The sequence below is a fragment of the Lycium barbarum genome, chromosome 8 (genome assembly GCF_019175385.1).
Source record: "Lycium barbarum isolate Lr01 chromosome 8, ASM1917538v2, whole genome shotgun sequence".
Classification (NCBI taxonomy): Eukaryota; Viridiplantae; Streptophyta; class Magnoliopsida; order Solanales; family Solanaceae; genus Lycium; species Lycium barbarum.
Genome location: NC_083344.1, coordinates 10,619,056 through 10,640,865, shown reverse-complemented (window position 1 = coordinate 10,640,865; position 21,810 = coordinate 10,619,056). Strand labels below are relative to the sequence as shown.

The window sequence follows — 21,810 nt, the reverse complement described above, 5'->3', positions numbered from 1 at the left end:
ATCAATATTAGCATAATTAGCAGGAAAAACAATATAATGCTACTTTGAATTTTAAACCAAGTTCATACTATATATAGATGTAAAAAAATTTAAACTTACAATAAATAAATAAAAAATAGGATTTGAATTAAATTGAAAGATAGTTACCTTTTTTAAACTAATCAAATGATTGTCCTTCCTAAAAGTAAAAAAATGGAACACATCAAAGTTTTTTTGGTACTTCCTTTTAAGAAGAAGATTTTCTTTCAAACTATGGTAGTAACAGAATCAAACCGACAAGTTTTATGGTTCTGATGAACTAAATTTTATAAATAAATATCGATTTCCTTTTCTATACTTATCTTTCTATGTAGAGAAAATATTCCAATACAAATATTTGAACTGAAATAAAAATTTGAATTTGAATTAAAAGTTAAAACATGTGCAATTCAAATATCATCATATAAGGAATATTAGAATTTTTTCCCCCGTAGATTGGGCTATCTTTGTAATGAATTTATAAGGCAATAAAAATTTAAAATTGATTATACCTCCTAAAATTTTGGCAACTGGTTATAAATTCTAAAATGTTTAATTCAAATTCTGAATTTGAAGTAGTTAGCCATATATTTCTGTGGAAAAATGGTTAAAAAATTATCTCCTTTTTCGGATTTTCTCTATTTATATTTTTTATTTTATTTTGCATTCTCTCTTATTAATATGCTATATCTTATTTAAATAAATAATTAAAAAACAATCACTAATTAGAAAAAACAACCGATGCCTTATCTGAGTCCAGAAAATCTTCCCGAAATTTGTGGAGATAATTAAGTAATCAGTTACATCAAATTAAGAGAGATTTAAGGAAAACTTCATTAAAAAGGATTTGAGTGGAAGTTACAAAAATGATGAAGCGGACACATAAATAAGGTATGAAATAATAGAATATCAATCAATAATGATACATAATTATGGTATATTTATTTTTGTGCAAATTATTAAGCAAAAAAAGGGTGATAAATTTCTGGAGTCGTTCTATTTATGTCATCAACCAACTCTCCAAATATCCTCCTTGCTTTTGCTTTTCATTGCTTAAAATCTTCAGTGTTTATAATCTGTATTACATGTGTAGTTTCTTGATTTTATGTTGTTTTGCATAATTATGATATAAAGGTGATTGACTTTCTTGATCTTTTTCTTTTTTATCCTTTCAACGCCGGATTTTGGTAGAGTAGGAGATTAAGAATGTTGATGAGAAGTTTTCTCAAGGACATCACTAATTTAAAATAAGAGCTAATGGAGGTTGAACGCCGAATTCACAACGTATGTTTGGAACAAGAAAATTATTTGTCGCGAATGATTTGAATTATTCATAGTGTTGATAGTTGGTAAGTTTGGTGAATGCTTGATTTGGATACAAAAGTTTATACTTCCTCTATCCCAATTTATGTATACTTTTCACTTCCCAACATTCAAACTGCATGAATTTTGATCATCATCTTGAGATATATTTTTTTACCAAATTGATATGGTAAAAGTTATAACTTATTTTTCATGTAGTTTTCAAATAAAATATTAATTTTCAAATATTGAGTTAATCTATTCTAATTTAGCTTCAAAGTTTAATCAAATTGACTCTCGAAAAGTGAAAAGTATCTCATAAATCACATTTTAATATGATTAATATTCTTTAATTTTGTCCGCGCATCGCACGGGTACGAATACTAGTATGTATAAAAGGAGAGTAGTCTAGCTTAATATTAAGCCGAGTGGCGTAATATGAACAAGGCACTTGGCAACAAATTCTATTTGCATTAATTATTAAAGAAGTTATTAATTGTAGTTCAAACTATTACCTAGTTTAATAATCTACTACTACTACTGTTGACACCCAATTTTGTCCCTCTTTTATTTAATTTACTCGGGTTTTTAAATTTACTGACGAGCTAAATACTTTATTTTTTTCACAATATTTTATTGCTACTACTATTAATATCATTACTTTTATTTTCAACATTATTAGCATTACTTTATCACAAATTTTAAACGGTTAGTCATCGTTTCACTTTTTGGGTTTGAAACTCGTTAAATTAATTAAAAGACAACACTTTGTTAAATCCTTTATTTTCTACATATTAATCACTAATTATCATTGTACTTGTTATTTAGTTAAAAGCCCAAGAACAATTAAAATAAAGATGGAAGGACACACAATTTTCGGACCAATCTATTATTTCCCTACCCAAACAAATCAGCCCACATTATCCCCTACCCAAATAATCAGCCCACAATTTTTAATACCCAACCCACCTTTTAAGTCCACTACTTATCAGCCCATACTCTAATTAATTCACCCCAACATTTCAGACCAGCCCATATATTTAATTCACCTAGCCCAAACCATTCCCCTACCCAAAATAATTCAGCCCATACCTGTGTCATACCCGGACCAGCCCAACACCTCACCCGACCCGGTCCAGCCCAATTTCCTTATTCTTTTCCTAACCCTAACCCCTTTCCCCTTCCCTTTTTCCTCTTCTTCTTTGCCGCCTCCTCCCTTTCCCTCATTCCTTCTCCTCCTTTTTCTTTTCCTCGCCGCCGCCTTATCTCTCTCGTCTCACTCCCCACTACCGCCGCTCCTCTTCCCTTTTCCCCACACACGCTCCCCTCCACTCACCCGACATCACTCCTCTCTTTCCTCTTCCTCTCCACTCACCCGACATCACTCCTCTCTTTCCTCTTCCTCTCCACTCACCCATGCCTCTGCTCCCTACTCCATCTTGTTCCCCACGCTCCTCTCTTCACTTTAACATAAACGAAACCCTATAAATGTGATCCGAAGTTGAACGGTGAAAAGGGGGGGGGGGGGAGAAGAACTGAAAAATAGCTTGAATTTTCGGAGCAAAAACCAAATCAACTCAAACAAAACAAAAACAAGATCGAAAAGAGATCGAAAAAAAAATCCCTTCAACACAGATCGAAAACCCAGGTTTTGGAACCCCAAAATCCCTATAAAAACATCAATTTTAATCAACAACAAGGGCGAACAATCACTCTATTTGCCTTTTCTTTTTCTGTTTTAAAACTCTAGTCACTTTAATCGGGTTCAGATTCGGATTCTTCGAGTTCGAGCGTAGATTCGGGGCCCGTCGATCCCCATTTCACTGTACCCAAAACAGGTCAGAAATACTCCTTCTCTCTCTGCCTTTAATTTTGTTATATACAGACTTATGTAGCTAAGTTAATTTAATTTAGAGCGATTATGATTTAGCATGGTGATTAACTATTTTGCGAAGTATGTTTCGTTAGTCCAGTTTGCCGAGATATCGGTACTGTATCATATAGTTAATTTGCCTTAATAGGATTGTATGTGCTAGAGTCGTTGGTTACTGAGCATGTTGATTATTGCCGGATGGATAATGTTTTCTACCTTATTTGATAGTTGAACATGTTCGGCATATTTAGATTGGCTCAAACTACTGGGTCTTATATGATCATTTCATCCCGTAAGCATGAATATGTGTTAGTTAGCCCAGCGCGTCTTTGTTCGGGTTGATTATGCGTATGGTTTGAATCTCCTCTGTTTAAAGTCCAACAAGGATCAATACCATGTTTTATCTATAATATATGAGGATAGGTAGCCGTGTTAACGCCAACTGACTCAAATCGAATGTCCTTAAGAATGTATTGTCAAAGAGGTGGTGGTGTGCTTCCTATCTGTTCAAGAGAAAATGATTTAGTATAGGCTGTTGGGTTATATGTTTTGGCCTTCAAGTACACATATGTTTAGTTTTTTTTTTTTACATTCTTGTTTTCATTTTGAATCTACCCTCATCTTCAGTCGAATAGTCAGCCCCTGATTTTTCTTAGCATGTTTAAAACAGATATTTCTCTGAAACTCAGTCACATAGCGACTGGTCTGGTATTTGTGGGTAGATCACTGAAGATAAAATCTAATTTGTGTATATGTTGAGACAATTGAAATGGAAATCTGCATATATTGAGTCTATCTTGATCAGAGAAATTCGAAGGACTCATTGTAGTTGAGACCTTAAGTTAACTATAACATAAAACGATATGGTCATGCTGTTTGTTTGATGTCTTGTACTCACCGTGTGCTATTTTTATGTATGGAGGGTAATAAAATAACATGCATTGGACTGCATTTTCTTGGATCTGTGATGAATGAGTGGTAAATCAGTAGGCTTTAAAGGAGTTTCTAAATCTCAAAATCTTCAGAAATATATTGTATTTCAGTTATGCATCATTCTTAAGCTCTCTTCTCTGGTTGGATTTCATATAAAGTCTGTTATTATTGATTTAACTAGCTGCGCATAATTTGAGTTGATTTCTATATTTAGTCCGAAATTTTAAGAGATTAATACTTTAACTGGAACCATTTATAAGTCAAGTATCTAAACTCTCCTTGTTTAAATACCTTATTTATGAATAAAGATCTGTAATTGGGTTTATTAAAGGACTAGAAAACAGTTGCTAAGCTCCAATATGTATGCATAAACTGTAAGACGTGTATAGCCCATTTAGTTGCTGGTTATGCATGATACTTACAAATACTTAATGCAAGTATGAACAATAAGGATAATTTTTAGGCTAATAAATGGATGTGCTGTGCATGGAAATTAGCTTTGGCTTTCTATTCCTTTACATACAAAAAGTTGAACCACTTCATTCTTTAACAGGCCTTGGTTTTCATTTGCTATGGTTGTTGCCTAAAAAAATTCTATCTTTAGGAGTATTATATTAAGTGATAGGTTACTTTACTAATTTAATCGTACATAAAGTGGAGTATATGTTGTCTACCTGTTAACGTTAAACTTGTGATGGAATTTCGCCCCATCTGTGCAGCTCCGTTTGCTTTTGTGTCTCGCCCCATTTTCTTTCCTTTGTGGGTATCTAATTCGAACATGGGCCTGCTATGTTTGTCTAACTTCTTTCTTATTGCTTGTTTAGAAGTCATTAATATATTAGCCACGGGCAGTCCCCTGTTTTAGTTAAAAGCTATTGGCATGTTTTGAATTTGCATCATATTTGTTCAGCTTTATTTATGGGATATACACTAATCCTTTTCTTTCGTTCTAGTGCATGACTATCGCGTACGAGTACTCGTCATCTCCTGCATTCGGTGTTGGGTCAAAGCCCAACAAAAATCCTCCTGTGGCAGCCCTGTCCGCAGCCAAGAAGTCAAAAATAATTTTGGGCCGAGGCCCATAACAGTGGCAGCGAACAGCAGCAATACTAAAGTGGGCTGAGCCCATTTAAATCATTTTTTTTATTTTTCTTTGTGCATTTAATTTGTAATTACATGACTAACATTTTACTTGTTTTATTTGTTTAGATTAGGCGAACCTTAGCGAATTTAGTCGGGTTGGTTTTTAATAAATGGGTAGGAAGAACTAATATTTAATTCCATAATGCCATTTTCTCCTTTTATATTAAATTATCTATAGTACTTATAATATTTATCTATATCAAAATAGTTGATCTTCAAGAGTGTAAAGCCATGAACACGTATTTTTAATTATATTCCTACTATATTGGGAATCTTAAGGTGTTACTGATATACAAATATGAACTCAAATACATTTTATAAACAACTCTTTGGGTAAATCAAACACATACATTTTTAGCTATAGTTAATAAACATGATAAAAAAGGGAGAAAGAAGATTCCATCTCGTCCGTACTCTTAAAACAAAAATTAGTTAAGGCCTCCCAGAGTTATTTTCAATTATGTTTTAAAATGCTACATATCCCGTGCTCCTTCAGTTCATAACTAAACTCTTCTTTTATACAAATTATTATTTTTACAAGTCTTATTTCTAATAACATTATTACCTTTTCCTTTAAAAACTTTAGCTATATTTATAAGTTATTTCCCAAAATTTATAATACTATATTTACCTTTAGCCTAACTAATCATAAGTCCGGTCGGATTAACCATTATTAATGGAATTTAGAAGATGCCTAATACCTTCCCTCTAGGTTAGTTGAACCCTTACCCAGAATCTTAAGTTTCGCAGACCTTAAACACAGCTAACTTTAGAAAATAACTTTAATAAATTTTAGGTGTCCTAATTCACCATAAATAATTAGGTGGCGACTCCTTAACATAAACAAAAAAAAAAAAAACAGGAATCTCCAATATGTCGTACTCCTAATTTAATCTCCGGGTGAAAATGGGGTGTGACAACTACAACAACAACAACAACTACTACTACTACTACTAATAATAATAATAATAATAATAATAATGAACTCACGTAACATACTCATATGATATTATCAACACACAGTAGTAGTAGTTGTTAATAATAATAATGAACTCACCTATATACTCATACGATATTATCAACACATAGTAGTAGAGTTGTTAATATTATTATTATTATTATTATTATTATTATTATTATAATAATAATAATAATAATAATAATAATAATAATAATAATAATAATAATAATAATCTATATCTATATATATAAAAGGAGAATAGTCTAGCTTAATATTAAGCCAAGTGGCGTAATATGAATAAGCCACTTGGCAACAAATTCTATTTGCATTAATTATAAAAGAAGTTATTAATCGTAGTTCAAAATATTACCTAATTTAATAATCTACTACTACTACTACTAATAATAATAATAATAATGAACTCACGTATTATACTCATACGATATTATCAACACATAATAGTAGTAGTTATTAATAATAATAATGAAAATAATAATGAACTCACCTAAAATACCCATACGATATTATCAACACATAGTAGTAGAGTTGTTAATATAATAATTCTATATCTATATCTATATATCTATATTATAATAAAAGGAGGGTAATCTAGCTTAATATTAAGCCAAGTGGCGTAATATGAACAAGTCACTTGGCAACAAATTCTATTTGGAATAATTTTAAAAAGAAATTAATTGACATTATTAAATGTACTCACCTAATTTGTTGGATGTAATTGAAGACACATAATTATTTGATATTGCTGGATCTAATTTATAGTCAAGAATACTATTTGATATTCTTGGATCTAATTTATAGTCAAGAATACTACTTTAAAAGGTAAGATATAATATTATATTATAGAATTAAAAAAAAGAAATTAATTGACATTATTTAAAGCTGATGTGTACTTACCTATTTTTGAGGATTTGATTGAAGAAATAAACAAAATCCCACATTCAATGGGAATTACTTGAATAATTGAAATTTAATATAAATATATTGCTTTACTTTTTAGATCTTTTCCATAAATATTGAATATACATACTATTAATTATTTAATGAAAAATATCTACTATTATATTTGCATTGATACGTATCTTTTTTTAAAAAAATTAGTATTCGATTAATTATGTATCTTTTGGAGTTGCACAGTAGTTTGACTTTTACTTTGCATCAATTATCAAATCTGTACAAAATTGAAATTCAATCAAAAGTTTTACACACTCCATTCTCTTGAGTTTATAATAAATGTAAAAATAAATTAAAGTATATAAATTATATCTATATATAAACGGAGATTAATTTGCAATATGTTTAACACAAATAGCAAGCTATTAAAAAGTCACTTGGCAATTATAGGACAAAAATAATAAATATTATAATACAAAATATTGAAAGATAATATTTGAATTGAGATAAGAAAATTTTAATTAGAATTGAAAGATGTAAAATTTTGAATTGAGGTAAAAGAAAATCGAATTTAGATTGAATTGAAAGATAGCTACCCTTTTTAAACTAATCAAATGATTATCCTTCCTAAAATTAAGACGGTACGGTGCTACTAGCAAAATCAACTCAACAATCTTTACGACTTTGGTGGACCAAAATTATAGAAATAAATATCAATTTCCGTTTCCTATATCTTTTCCTTCTATCTATGTAGAGAAAATATTCTAATAAAAATATTTTGCATTGAGATTAAGAATTTGAATTTGAATTTGAATTGAAAGATGAAATCTTCTAGATTAACTCTTAAATACTCCACTTTTTCATCTTCTTTCCTTCTCTATTTTATCCCCTCAAATCATACATTTCACACAACCTTTGCAGCGTTTTACTTTTATATACTTATATATTTATTTATATTTGTGTAGGTTCTGTAATTTCGAACAACTTCTATTGCAAAGAAACATGTGCTAAATCTATCGAGTTACTCTTAGCAACTTCTTTTATTTTTGATTTTCACGTATATCCTAAATATTATTGGATAGGTGAAATGTTTGCTCTTCCTACTGAAATTTATCACATTTTGCACTTAATTCAAGCAGTTACATTAAGATAGTTTTATTTTTTCTTTGTGTTTCATGTACAATACCAAGTGTAGGCATTAACAAGCAAGGTAGTTGCTTTCTTTTGGCAGCCACGTACAATTTTGATTGCATAATTAATGCACATGTTTTTACTATAGAAAGACTCTAGCCCGTCATTCTTCTATTAATTTTCGCTTTTATTTTGCACCTATTTGTTTGTTACTTCAATTATTTGAGTCTTTATATTTTACTTTTTACAATTGAATTTGCTTTATTCTTTTAAGATTTTGCAGCTGTTGATGCAGAGGAGTAAGAAGATCACAAGGAGATTGGGCTACTGCCAAATTTTAGCGTATTGAAGGTCAACGGGATCTCATCATTTTTTCTATCCAGTTTTGACCATCAAGTTTTAGTATTTTGTTTTAATAATTGAATTATTAGTAATAGATTTGTTGAAAAGATTTTTTTTTTTTAAATTAATAGCCTGTTTGGCCAAGCATATATTCCCCCCAAAAGTACTTATTTTTTCAATAAGTGCTTATTTGAAAAAAAGTGAGGTGTTTGGCCAAACTTTTGGGAGAAAATAAGTGTTTTTGGAAAGTAGCAGAAGCAGTTTTTAAGAAGCTAAAAAAACAGCTTTTGCCCAAAAACACTTTTTTGAAAAGTACTTTTGAGAAAAATACAAATAGAAACACTTTTTAAAAACTTGGCCAAACACTAATGACTACTCAAAAGTGTTTTTTTAATTAATTGACCAAACACAAACTTTTTTTCGCCAAAAGTGCTTTTTTGAAAAGTACTTTTAAAAAAAAGTACTTTTTAAAATAAATTGATTTTAGAAGCTTGGCCAAACAGGCTATAAATCTTGATCGTTATTCATATTTGAATAAAGGCAAACTGGAAGGACCTAATCGTGGTATGTGCAAAATGCAATAATATTGGCTTTCGTAGCTTTAGATTCTTCTGACCTTTTTATTACTTTTTTTTCTACCTAAAAAATTATGGTAATAAGATTAAGAGCCCGTTTGGATTGACTTATAAGTTGGCTTATAAGCTGTTTTTAGTTTTTTTGAGTGTTTGGCTGGCCAGCTTAAAGTCATTTTGTGCTTAAAATAAACTTAAAAAAATAATTGGACCCATTTTAGATAAACTAAGTTTAAGGGATATTATCTAAGCCAATCCAAACGGGCTCTAAATAAGAAGTTTCGCAACTGTAGGCTCCATAAGGGATATTAATACTATTAATATGTATATGAAATTATGCGGAGATTATCAAACAAGGAGTTATTGATTAAGAACGTAGCTATGGAATCCCATTTACTAAAATTAGGATCTTGAATTATTTTACTTCTGTTTTTGGCTCCTCCGCCACATTGAATATTATCAATTGAAAGGGATGTTGAGATAGATCTTGACCCTTATATTATTCTCTACTTTAAATTTGCATATTTAAGTTATTTGTTCATCTCTTTTTTATGATTTCTTTTCTTAAATACTGTCCGCGCATCGCGCGGGTACTAATACTAGTTATATATACACTGACAATGTAAAATTGACCTGTATTTTCAACTGAGCACTCTTCTCGTGCAACTTTTCGATGCTGCAAATACAGCAAGTTTGATTCTTCAACCTTTCTTTTAGAAATTTGTTCTCGCAGAATAGCATTTCATTTTCAATCCTAAGTTCTTCGTTTTCCTCCTAAGAATTGTAAGCACCATAAAAATTCAATAAGACTATAAAACAAATAACAATTTAATATATTGCACGCATAAAGAAACAGAAATTAGTCACGGAGAACTTGCATCGCATAACAATAAAAACCCATCGCTAGCTAATTCTATTTATAAACAACAGATTAGCAATGGATTATCAAAAGTCCTTGTTAGTTCAGGGCTTTTTAATGACAGATTGGTGATGAATTTCTTAGCTAATTCTTGTCTCTTTAGTATAGGAGAAAAGAAAAATGAAATGAAAAAGAAACTCACCCGTTAAGTTCTAGATCTGGAGAAGCCACTGGTAAGAAATTTGGAGCAAAATAAGGACAAAGAAGCTTGGTTTATTTCAGTTTGCCATATCACTTACTTCTCACAAGAGGGGGAAAGCCCTTTAAATAGATTGTTTCTCATAATTTTCTTACCAAATGTAATATTTGAAGTCCATTACATAAATACACATTAAGTTTAGAACCCAGTTATTAACATTTGAAGTCATCATTCTAAAATTCAGAACCCATAAAATTTAAAATTCCAGCTCTGTCTCTCATCAATGGCACCCTTAAACTAGAATGTGATTGAATAGAGACCAAGTCGTTCACTGGCACTTAGAGTAAGAAGAATGAACCAAAATTTTCACGAGGTAATGAAACTACCTTTAGCTTGAGTCATTAGAAGAATTAACCAAAACTTTCATGAGGTAATGAAACTACCTTTAACTTGAGTCATTTGCACATGAAGGTAAAAAGGCAAGGACATCCATCACCCCACAAAATAAATAAATAAATAATTACAATTTGGGGTTGGATTCACCAGGCCAAACTTTCTATATAGCATATATTTTCTTATATTCATTGTTTAGAGCATCTGAATCTGAGAGTACCGATGCTGACCAGGACCGGGACTTGTTGGCCAGAGAGTTCTTTCGGAAGCTCCTCTTGTTTGATGACCTTATCCTGTTCCAAACAACCCAGTAACACAGTGTTCCCAACGTTGTAGCCATTATGCTTGCTCCGATAAAGGACACAAATATAGGCATCCACAAATTATCATCGCCAACAACAACGTACGATAGGGACAAGTAAGCCACCGAAATGAACAAACATGCCACCCACATTAGCTTGTTTATAATTGACATCATTTTCCTCTTTGCTCTGCTTTCAATTGCCACGATCGTTGTCTGGACAACCACGACAGCAAGAGCGATAAATAAGGATATTGAGTCAAAGATGAAGAAAACTATAAATGCTGGATTAGGACCAATATTTGCTTCTCCAAGGGTATGGTCGGGTGGGATATCGTCTGGATCGTCGACCCATTGTCCATTGATTTGAAATATTCCTCCAAAGGCGACCGTGGCAATGAGCACAGCAACAACTGTGGTAGAATTAATTGCGTTGTTAAGGCCTTGTGCATGCATTTTGTACACACGCTTGGCAATGTCTTGTATACGTCTTCTTGTCAGGCGTGTAGTCTCCAACTGATAGTGGACCCCGTGCTTTATGTCACTTACGGTTTGCTTCAACTCTCTTGCTGGATTTGTTGCCTGTGGCTTGATGGATCTAGCGCTTTGAACGCCGTGCTCTTGCAAGATTGTTACTAATTCGGCCTGTGACAGTTTCTCTGCTGTGTCAAGGACTGTTTCGTTGGACCTGTTGACGACATTAATGTCTGTTTCGTTATGACCAAGCAGAAATTTCACAATCTGCATTTGTCAAAACAACCATGAATTATGAGCTCTCGATATATTCCAACTGTGTGTACAATTCTTCATCAACTTCTCGAGAAGTAAACACTAAGGGGGTTGTTTGGTTACTCGTTAGAGACGAGTTATCCTTGTATTAAAACTGAGTAATACATGTTTAACTACACCCCACATAACTGATCTTTGCATTACTAATACTTGCATAACTAATCCCTACATTATTAATACATGCATAAATAATCCCAGCATTACTAATACCTACATAACTCTAACCAGCAACCGAACTACCCCTAAGACTTCATTCTCCGGATACTAGTCTTAAGACAGGTGACTCATATGCTACCTATCTAGTATAATTTTACTCTGTTAGATGTGGATTAAATATTCTCCTTTTATGCAAAAAAAGTTGATGATTTTGATTTTCCGTCACCTTTCACCATTTAATCTAGTAAGAAACTATAGAATGTCATGCTCAAGGTAGAAGACGATGAAGATAATTAGTCTAAGCATTCGAGGCTCTTTTGAAAGGAGAGTCAATTTACTCCACAAGCAAAAAGGTACAAAAACAACAGAAAATTCTTGGGAATTATGGTTAATAGAAACCTTAGGAGTTTTTGAATGACTATTCAGCTAGCAATCACTATCTGCGATTGCAAAATATTACTAGTAGACAACTTCCATTTTCCACTTCAGGATAGAGTGTAATCTAGCGTTCTTTTCCGTATCATGTGAAAATTTCACCTTTTGCTGGTGTACACAACGGACGTTTATTGCTTTTACACTTTTCTCTCCCAACAGTTATTGGTAACGCTAAAATAACAAGAAAGTAGAAGGTGCACAAACAAGTCAAAAACAATAATATTGAAGACTCTAAACAAAAGCAAATAGATCCATGTTTTAGATTGATAAAACTAAGAGTAGTCTATGACTGAAACAACTGGAGAGCAGCTTAAGTTTCTAAGAGATGTAATTAAACGCTCTATGTTTTTAACTCTCTCAAAAAGGAATCTATTCCAAATACATATACCACGGTTCCTTACTTCGATAGGTACAAATATCTAAATGTATTAGAAAAAGAGCATACAATACAGAAAGTGCGGATTCATATAGCTGACTCCAACTTGCCAACTTACTTTGGGATTGAGACGTAATTGTTGTTGTTGTATTAGAACAAATACATACCTGATCCCTGCCTTTTCGAGCAGCAATATGCAAGGCGGTATTACCCTTATTGTCAACCATATTTATCAATGATGGATCAGCTCTAATCAACTCTTCCACAACCTCAAAGTTTTGTCCTTTGACAGCCATATGAAGTGCAGTTTGCCCCTTTTTATCCATCCTAGTTGCGATCCCCGGCTCCTTACTCAAAAGTGCCTTCAGAACCTGCAAATAGGGGTGGCAAAATTAGCTCATGAAAACATGACTCACCCAAGATGCCCAAGTTTGGGCGGGTCATTGACCCGCTCATTTATTCTTTAAGCCCATCTAAAAATTAGGCTGATACGTGGCCCAAATTAACCCACAACTCTTGTCAAAATATTTTTAAAAAGAATTTTTTTTGATATGTCATAATGTAGCAATTTTTTTTTATTAGGTACTCAAAAAAATTTAAAAGATATTAAAACTTAGTAAGATTTGGGCAGGTATGGTTATGACACGTTGTTAGCCCAACCTTTTTCAACCGAAATAACTTTTGGATGGGTCTCACGGATCTCAGCCCATTTTGACCCACCCAACCTGCCCACTTGACACCCCTACCTTTAAATGTCCATTTCTTGCGGCAGAGTGCAACGCTGTTTTCCCGTTACTTTTAGCTATGGTGGCCAAACTACTCTCAGCCTCCAATAGGTAATTCACTACCTCTATATGCCCTTGGTTTGCAGCTGTATGCAAAGCTGTAGTATTCGAAATATCAACTGTCATTGAGAGCTCTGGATGTGCTTCCATTAATAGTTTTACCATATCTGCAACATTACAATACAACAAAATTCAGGTCCATACTAAAATCGCCTAAGTTATACATCAGAAAATAGAAAAAGTAAACGGCAGCAGTTCATACTAACATCTCTTCATCATTAACAACAACAACAACAGCTATGCCTTACTAGTTGGGGTCAGAATGACGTATACTACTATCAAACCTCTCTATAACATCATCGTTCGTTCTGATATTTTTTGTTGTTACAGCGAAATGCAGTTATAGAGAGCATATAATATAACATATCATCATCAACAACAACAATAACAGCTATGCCTAACTAGTTGGAATCGGAAACAGCGCATACTATTGTCAAACCTCTCCGCAACAGAGTCGTTTGTTCCGATATTTTTTGGGTGCTATAAGCGAAATGCTGTTATATAGAACATATGATATGACACAACAAGAAAGATCCGTTCCACGGGAAACATGGTTGTTATAGTGAAATGTTGTTATAGAGGATGACTGTTATAGAGAGGCAACATACCTAAATCTCCTTGTTTGGCAGCAATGTGCAAAGCATCGTAACCGTTCCTCGCTTTGATTCCAGCAGCAACAAGATCATAGTAATGGATCATTTCCCTAACCAACTGATAATAACCATATTCTGCTGCAACATACAATGCAGTCTCCCCAGCTGAATTTTGCTTTATCATCAACTCCGCCAAATCTTCCTCCCCTGTCTGATCAAGAATCTCTCGTATTGCGACAAGATTTCCAGCTCTAGCTGCTGCATGCAAGGAACTGTCGTCCCTTTTCCCTGTTAATTGCTTTGTCATCTTTTTCCGGGGCGCCACCAGTTTAGCTGCCGGAGCTTCCATCATATACAATTTGCCAAATATACCCCTTTCACCACCCCTTCAGTCTATACTGCAACAACAATAACAACGTCTAAATCCCAAACTAGTTGAGTCGTTTATATGAATCCTCAACTTTTCATTCTGCTCCCTATTCTAATGTTTATGCAAAGCCTCTTCTTTATTCCCTCAAACACATAAATCAACAATTGCATGTTTGGACACCAAGAAAGATTGAGAAACCACAAGGGAAACTCTATCTATCTGAATCCAAATTTGAGGATCATACATCTCTTGAAGAAAGAAAGGCGTTTAATTTTCAATTTGAATTTCCATCATGAAATATTTTTGTTTTGAAACTTTGCTTCCTTTTTCATCTCTATAAAATTTATTACACGTAAAAAGATAGATTTAAAGTTTAAGGATACCTAAATTTTTTGTTCTCTTAAATGTTTAATCACAAGTTTGACAAATATTTATAGATTATTAATAAAAAATCAATACATATATAAAATTTAAGCAAAAGCTACTGAATTCACGTCAACCCGTAAATTTCATGCAACATCCGCTCCCGAAAAAGTTTGCCAAGTTCATAAAAGGGAAAGGCAAAAAAAAAAAAAAAAAAGTTTACCTGGGTCTATCAAAGAACTCCAAAAAGTTGAGCAATCTGTAAATTTGTTCTCAAAGATGTAAGAAAATCATAAAAAATTGGAACAAGGTGGGAAAAAGTGTAAAAAATGCTAGAAGTTAAATGAAAGGGACATTAAAGGCACATGTATACAACAAAAAAACTTTACACACACATGTATGTAAATATATAAATATCTTTGAAGAATCACACAGCCAGAACTTTTGAATCCTCAAAAAAAAAAAAAAAAGAACCACAAAATGGCTCTTTTTGTAAAGTTGATGATTATGAAGATGAAGTTGATGGTTTGAATATTGAGAATCAAAAGTAAAAAAATTGTGGGTGTTACTTTTTCCGCCTTTTTTTTTTGGTTTTTTTTTTTTTTTTTTTTTTTTAAGTTTTTTGTTTTGGCAATAATTTGTGAGACAACAGAAGAAAACGCTAATACCTATGGTGGGGGGAGCAAAATGAACTAACTATATTACCAGAACCACGCGCCACGTGTTTTTAGATAAAATTGTTTTGCAGTATATGGTTTTGGTAAACTGATAAAAACATTTTTCAGTAATGCTTAGTAATTATTAATTTACTAAGTTACTCTTACCGCTTTCTTAATTGAGTAGCTTGGTTCGTCAAATTTTCAAAATCTATTTATTTTACGAAAGTAATTTTCTTTTTAAAATAAAGCATAACTATTTGTATTTAGCTAATAAATTTAAAATGCATTTTTAATATTAAAGCGACAGTTTGTGTTTGGTTAAAGTTACAAAAGCCTTATTGGGAAAAGCTATTTTTTCTACTTCTGAAAAAAAACTTCTATTATTTTTCAAAAGAACTTATTTTTTTCTTGAAGTCTGGCCGAAAATCTCAACTTTCTAAAATAAGTACTTTTTTTTAATTAAGAAAAACAATTCTGATTTTCCAAAAACTTGGCTAAACAGTGCATTTGTGCTTGATCAAGGTTACAAAAGTACTTTATGGGAAAAAATGAGTTAGAAGCTTATATGATCACTCAACTTTGGGTAATTGACCACCATAGTCACTCAACTTTTTTTGGTAAGTGGCCTCTATAGTCACTCAACTTTGTTTTGTCTTTCAAATGTTGCTCAACGATGGGTAAGTGGCCTCTATAGGCACTTAACTTTGAGTAAGTGACCTCTATAGTCACTCAATTTTGGATAATTGGCCTCCATGGTCATTTTAGCCGAAAATATAATTTTCGATACATATTTAATGACGTGTCAGTTATAATTTATTTTTAATAAATATCTTAAAAAATTAAAATCAATAATTAAATTTATATATTTAAGATTCAATTCATCATAATTGGTGCATATAATACTAAAGTTTAGGATATTATTCATCATTAATATATAAAAAGAATTAACTTAAACAATATATCTCAAGTAATATTGCAAGGCATAAATAATAATAAAAATAAGTCACAATTTCAGAATTTTTTGAGCAAAATTGTTGCTGGCGAATTTCCCGGTGAAGATTCTACTAGTAATAGTGAAGTTGAAATTGAGGCCGAAGGAGGGGATAATGTCGTCGAGATAGAATTTTATATTCTTAGAATAACTTTTTTTTTATTATTATTATTATTATTATTATTATTATTATTATTATTATTATTATTATTATTTATGTCTTGCAATATTACTTGAGATATATTGTCTAAGTTTGTTATTTTTATGTATTAATGATGAATAATATCCTAAACTTTAGTATTATATGCCCTAATTATGATGAATTGAATCATAAATAAATAAATTTAATTATTGATTTTAATTTTTTAAAATATTTTTCTAAAAATAAATTATAACTGCTACGTCATTTTAAATATATACCAGAAATTATATTTTCGGCTAAAATGACTATGGAGGCTAGTTTCCCAAAGTTAAGTGACTATAGAAGTCACTTACCCAAATTACAGTTGAGTAACTTTTGGAAGACAAAACAAAATTGAGTGACTATGTATGTCGCTAACTCATAGTTGAGCGACTTTTGAAAGACAATAAAATTGAGTGACTATGGTGGCCAATTAACCAAAGTTGAGTAATCATATAAACTTCTAACTCGGGAAAAAATCTACTAGTTTCAGCTTTTGAATCACAACTTCTGTTACTACTCAAAAACACATATTTTTACTAAAAATTTGGCCAAACACCTCAACTCTTTCTCAATGTGATTAAATCATCACCACTGGCCGATTGGTCTCCTCCATTAACACAAACAACACATACATGGAGCATACAAAGGCAAATCGATCTTCTTCACACGCACAACTTTATCTTCTTCACAAAAATGCACAAATACATATACGAGGAATCACCATGTGAGTTATTGTAACGCCATTGTAACTCGTAACTCACCTCCGCAGAGGTCACCACTAATATCTTCATTTTTTCCATCGCCACCATAAAATATTAATCTTCACTATCCTCGTATTCATTCTCTGAAAAAATCAGTCGCATCTCTCCACTAAAAGCACCACCAATTCTATTAACATAACCACCATTACTATTTAAAAACAGGAATTAGCGATGGATAAATTTTGTAGCTAAACAATAAAATTTGTCACTAATTCTATTTAACGATCGGATTGTCAAAATTTTTCGTTAACTGCGAGCAATTTAGTGACATATTAGTGATGAAGATCGTAACTAATTTCAATTTTTTTATTTTTTATTTTGTTGTGATGTGAAACGTTCAATCCTTACTACAACATGAATAACCACGTTCATCTCCATCGTAAAGGCATCGCCCAGATACCCTCAAACCACCCTTCAACCCTCAAAATTCCAAAGTGGAGCTTCTTTCCGATAGAATATACGTGAAAGAAAGACTGTAAAAGAAGAAAGAGAAAGGAAAAGAAAAAGAAAAAGGAGATGGATGAGAGAAATGAGAAAGAGACAAATTTGCCCTTGAACTACACGGGATATAACACTTTTGCCACTTTTTGTAAGAAGTTTTGATTTTTTCATGTTTTTAAAGATTCCGTTAGCTAGGTTTCAACATAAGGGAAAATATTTACTAAATTTGGGACACGTGAATCAATGGTCTCTCCGTAAAAGTAGGTACTTTTTGTATATATCTTTTATTAAATAAACGGAAAGGTCTTTGTGCTGGAACACATGCTATAAAAAGGCTAAATGGTGCTCTTGGTTGAAGATTGAGTCATTAACTTAGAAGACTAACGATCAATTCCCACTTAATACATTTTTTCCATCTTTTTTGTAGTGGTGAACTCATGTTTCAGAAATCTTAAATTCGCCTTTGAGTATAGTACAGGGATAATTTTAGCCCTTGTTTGAGGGAAAAAGAAGAAGAAGAAGACAGTGAAATAATTGTACAATAAAGGGATATTTCTATCATAATTTTTAGGAAAAACTGCGGTTCAAATAAAGAAAATAAAAGCATTAGCCTAGCACCAAACTGCAAATGCTGGTATATTTTGTATCAGTCAAATTTGTTATTCGGAATACTTCAGATATAAAGGACCAGTTTCACAGTTCACTAGGAAGTATCATTTATCTGACTCTCATTCCTTTTTCAATTTTAATTGATTCTCTTCTCTTCTTACGTGTAAGCACTTAGCCCACTTCTTACTGCGTTGCATTTTCGCTGATCTTACGTTTCAACCTTGTTAGTCATGTTAAGATTTTAATGATGACAAATTTCTATTGGTAGAAAAATACTCAAGGACTTCAACAAGTCAATTGGACAAATGATACGCTCAAATTACACCTATTAATGGCGTAAAGCGGACGTTGTCAAATATAGTAACCCAAACAAGGTTGGAGTCGAATCCCACAAGGAATATGGAGAGAAAAGGTTACAAATCGTATGCGATACTAGTCTTTAACGACTTTAATCCTATTCCTGATAGTTTGAAATGTTTGTTGAATAATGTAATTGAATACTTTAACTTGAAATGTAATTAATGCAAGAGAGAGACTAAGGTTGTGTTCCCCAACTTGATTAGATATTATGCTTCAGGTTTCAACGCGATATATTTCTAATGGTTGTTCTATGAATATCACTTAATCTCTTAAGGACTTCCTAATGTTTCCCAATAGTTAAGCAGTATTTCCTCTTTATGATTCTTCCGAATATAAAAGAGTTGCAATCGAAGAGCGACCAATAATGCCAATTTAGACTTGTTCTTATTCCTAAGTTAGTCTATTAAACGAGGGTTAACGCCTCGAGTCATTGTTATTCAATCTTATCAATATTAACTCTTTTTCCCAAGAAAAGTTAATATAATGGCTTCGGCTAATACTTGCAATCATTACCCAACGCTAACGCACAAAGATAGAATAAATAATAACAACCATTATGCATATATCAATAGTAGAAACTCATTCACATAATATCCATCATGGGACCCATAACCTTAGCGTTAAAATTAGCTACTCATAATTTTGGCTAACAAAGAAAGCTTACAAGTTAACATAATATACTTACGATGCGAATACGATATGGAATAAAGGTGAAGTTGTTGCTTTGAATGCTCCAACCACTTTTAATATTAAAGACCTAGAGTTAATGTTCCAAAAGAAATCTGAATAATGAAATTAAAACCCTACTTTAAGTATTTATAGGGACAAAAATCGCGCCAAGTTTCTGGACAAAAACACCCTTACGCGGCGTCGTTACGGACCGTAACACAGGTTACGGTCCGTCCTTTGGTTCGTCCCTTTGTCATGCTGATGTCACGGTCATTATGCGACGGACCGTAAGTCAGGTTACGGTCCGTATCTCCCAGCGTATCATGGCTTCAGTCTTAGTGGCCAATGCGGTACGCCACGACGTTACGCCCCATAACTCAAGTTACGGACCGTCCATCTGGGGCGTCACCTGTGACACTACTTGGCAACTTTCAGGAAACTTTTCTCAGTTTACGGTACACGTTACGGCCCGTAACATGAGTTACGGACCGTCTTTCGTAGCGGCACGTATCCTCTTTGGTACGGATCACGTTACGGTCCGTAACACGAGTTACGGACCATCATTTGGCTCCAAGTTGTCCATTTTTTCAACATTTCTTATCATTTCCGATCCTTATTCAACCAACCCTACAAAAACACAAAAATAACATAAGAACGATGTAAAACACTTAAAAACAAGCAACACTTCTAGTTACAAAGGCATAAAATGTGCCGAAATTCACGGCACATCAACGAATCTTGACGATAAGAGGGTCGGCCCATTGATTCATACAACCCATAAAAGCTGTAGAATCAACCAGCCCAAATGAAGGATATTCTAACCAAGTAAACTAATCAAGAAGACTTTGAACTCAAAGGAAAGAAGATCACTGCGCACCTACATTGAATGCAGTCAGTCAAGGAATCTTTTATTTAAGGAAGCATGTACTAAGGAACTACATCAAGGAGAAGAATTTAAGGAAGCAATAAACTGGAGAGTCTAAGTCAAGTACCAATCGAAGTCTTCTATGAGGAAAGTTGCCTAGAAGATATGAAGATCAATCCACATTGAATACTCTTGCTTTATTCTTGGAAAATAAGGATCCTTAATATTCCTATTTTCCAAGGAACAATTCTCTTGGGCCTTCTCTTCTTGAATAGCCAAAAGGCAATATTCTGAAGAATATAAATATATGCTTAAACAGACGAATACAAATGTACTTCATCTCAACCTTCTCACAATCTTTGCTCTACTTTTCATAAGCATTGTATTTCTGAGTGATTTACTGTGTAAACAAAAAGGAGAGGAGAGATAAAATTATAGTTGGTGAGGCATTGTATCAAAAGATTACGAGAGTTTGAGTGTAGACATATGAGCTCCATTCAAACGAACCATTGTACCCAACACCTTTACTAAGAGCTACAGGAAACACCCTTGCAACCCAAGGGGACTGGAGTAGTATCTACATTGGATCTGAACCAGTATAAAACATCTAGTGTCATTTACTTTCTCCAACTTACTTTCTGACTGCTATAATTTACCTTCATATATAAGCCATAGTCGACTATAGAATCCTCAAAGTCGACTGACTAAATGAAAAAAATTCAATTCACCCACCTCCTCCTTTTGCACTTTCAATTGGTATCAGAGCAAGGCCTCATTTTTAGTTGCTTAACAGCACGTGAGGAAAGATCAAATGGCTGGATATCATATCCCTGGAGCCATTTTGAAAGATGGGCATTCTACAACTAGACCACCATACTTCAACGGTGAACATTACAACCATTGGAAGGAAATGTTCAAAATATTTGTTCAGTCAACTGATTACCAAGCATGGCTAGTGATTAAAAATGGACCAAAGCCTATTCCTATTGCTAACTCAAAGGACCCCAAAGCCAAGGTTGATGTGAAATCCTTTGATATCAATAAAGAGCAACAAGAAGTAATCGCAACAAATTCTGTGCGGTGAGTGGAGAAGAATATGAAAAAAATTCAACTTGTGAAACTACTAAAGAAACGTGGGACAAGTTGGAAGTTACTAATGAAGGAACTTCCAAAGTTCAGGAAAACAAGATCGATGCGCTACAACATGACTATGAAACCTTCATGATGAAAAATAAAGAAAACATTGAGTCAATGTTCACCAGGTTTAGCAAGATCATATGCGAACTCAAGTCTCTTGGAGTTGTGTACTCAAACTCCCAACAAGTAAGAAAGCTTGTCAGAAGTTAACCAAAGGCTTGGGAAACCAACGCTATTGTTTTGGAAGATGGAAATCTGGACAATCTTA

The 21,810-nt window shown here is 32.8% G+C and overlaps 1 protein-coding gene across 2 annotated transcripts; it reads right to left on the bottom strand.

Moving 5' to 3' along the window:
• Nucleotides 1-10,589: 10,589 nt before the first annotated feature.
• LOC132604998 (ankyrin repeat-containing protein At5g02620-like) lies at nt 10,590-15,432 on the bottom strand. 2 transcript variants are annotated; one of them, XM_060318331.1, is made up of 5 exons: nt 15,090-15,432; nt 14,149-14,531; nt 13,442-13,647; nt 12,863-13,066; nt 10,590-11,680 (listed from the first exon to the last, which is right to left on the bottom strand). In XM_060318331.1, the coding sequence occupies exons 2-5, from the start codon at nt 14,483-14,485 to the stop codon at nt 10,802-10,804; spliced, it is 1,626 nt and encodes a 541-aa protein (XP_060174314.1). In that variant the 5' UTR covers nt 14,486-14,531; nt 15,090-15,432; the 3' UTR covers nt 10,590-10,801. The 2 variants fall into 2 exon arrangements, with proteins under 2 accessions (XP_060174314.1, XP_060174315.1); XM_060318332.1 differs by having other exon boundaries at nt 14,149-14,526.
• Nucleotides 15,433-21,810: the final 6,378 nt, after the last annotated feature.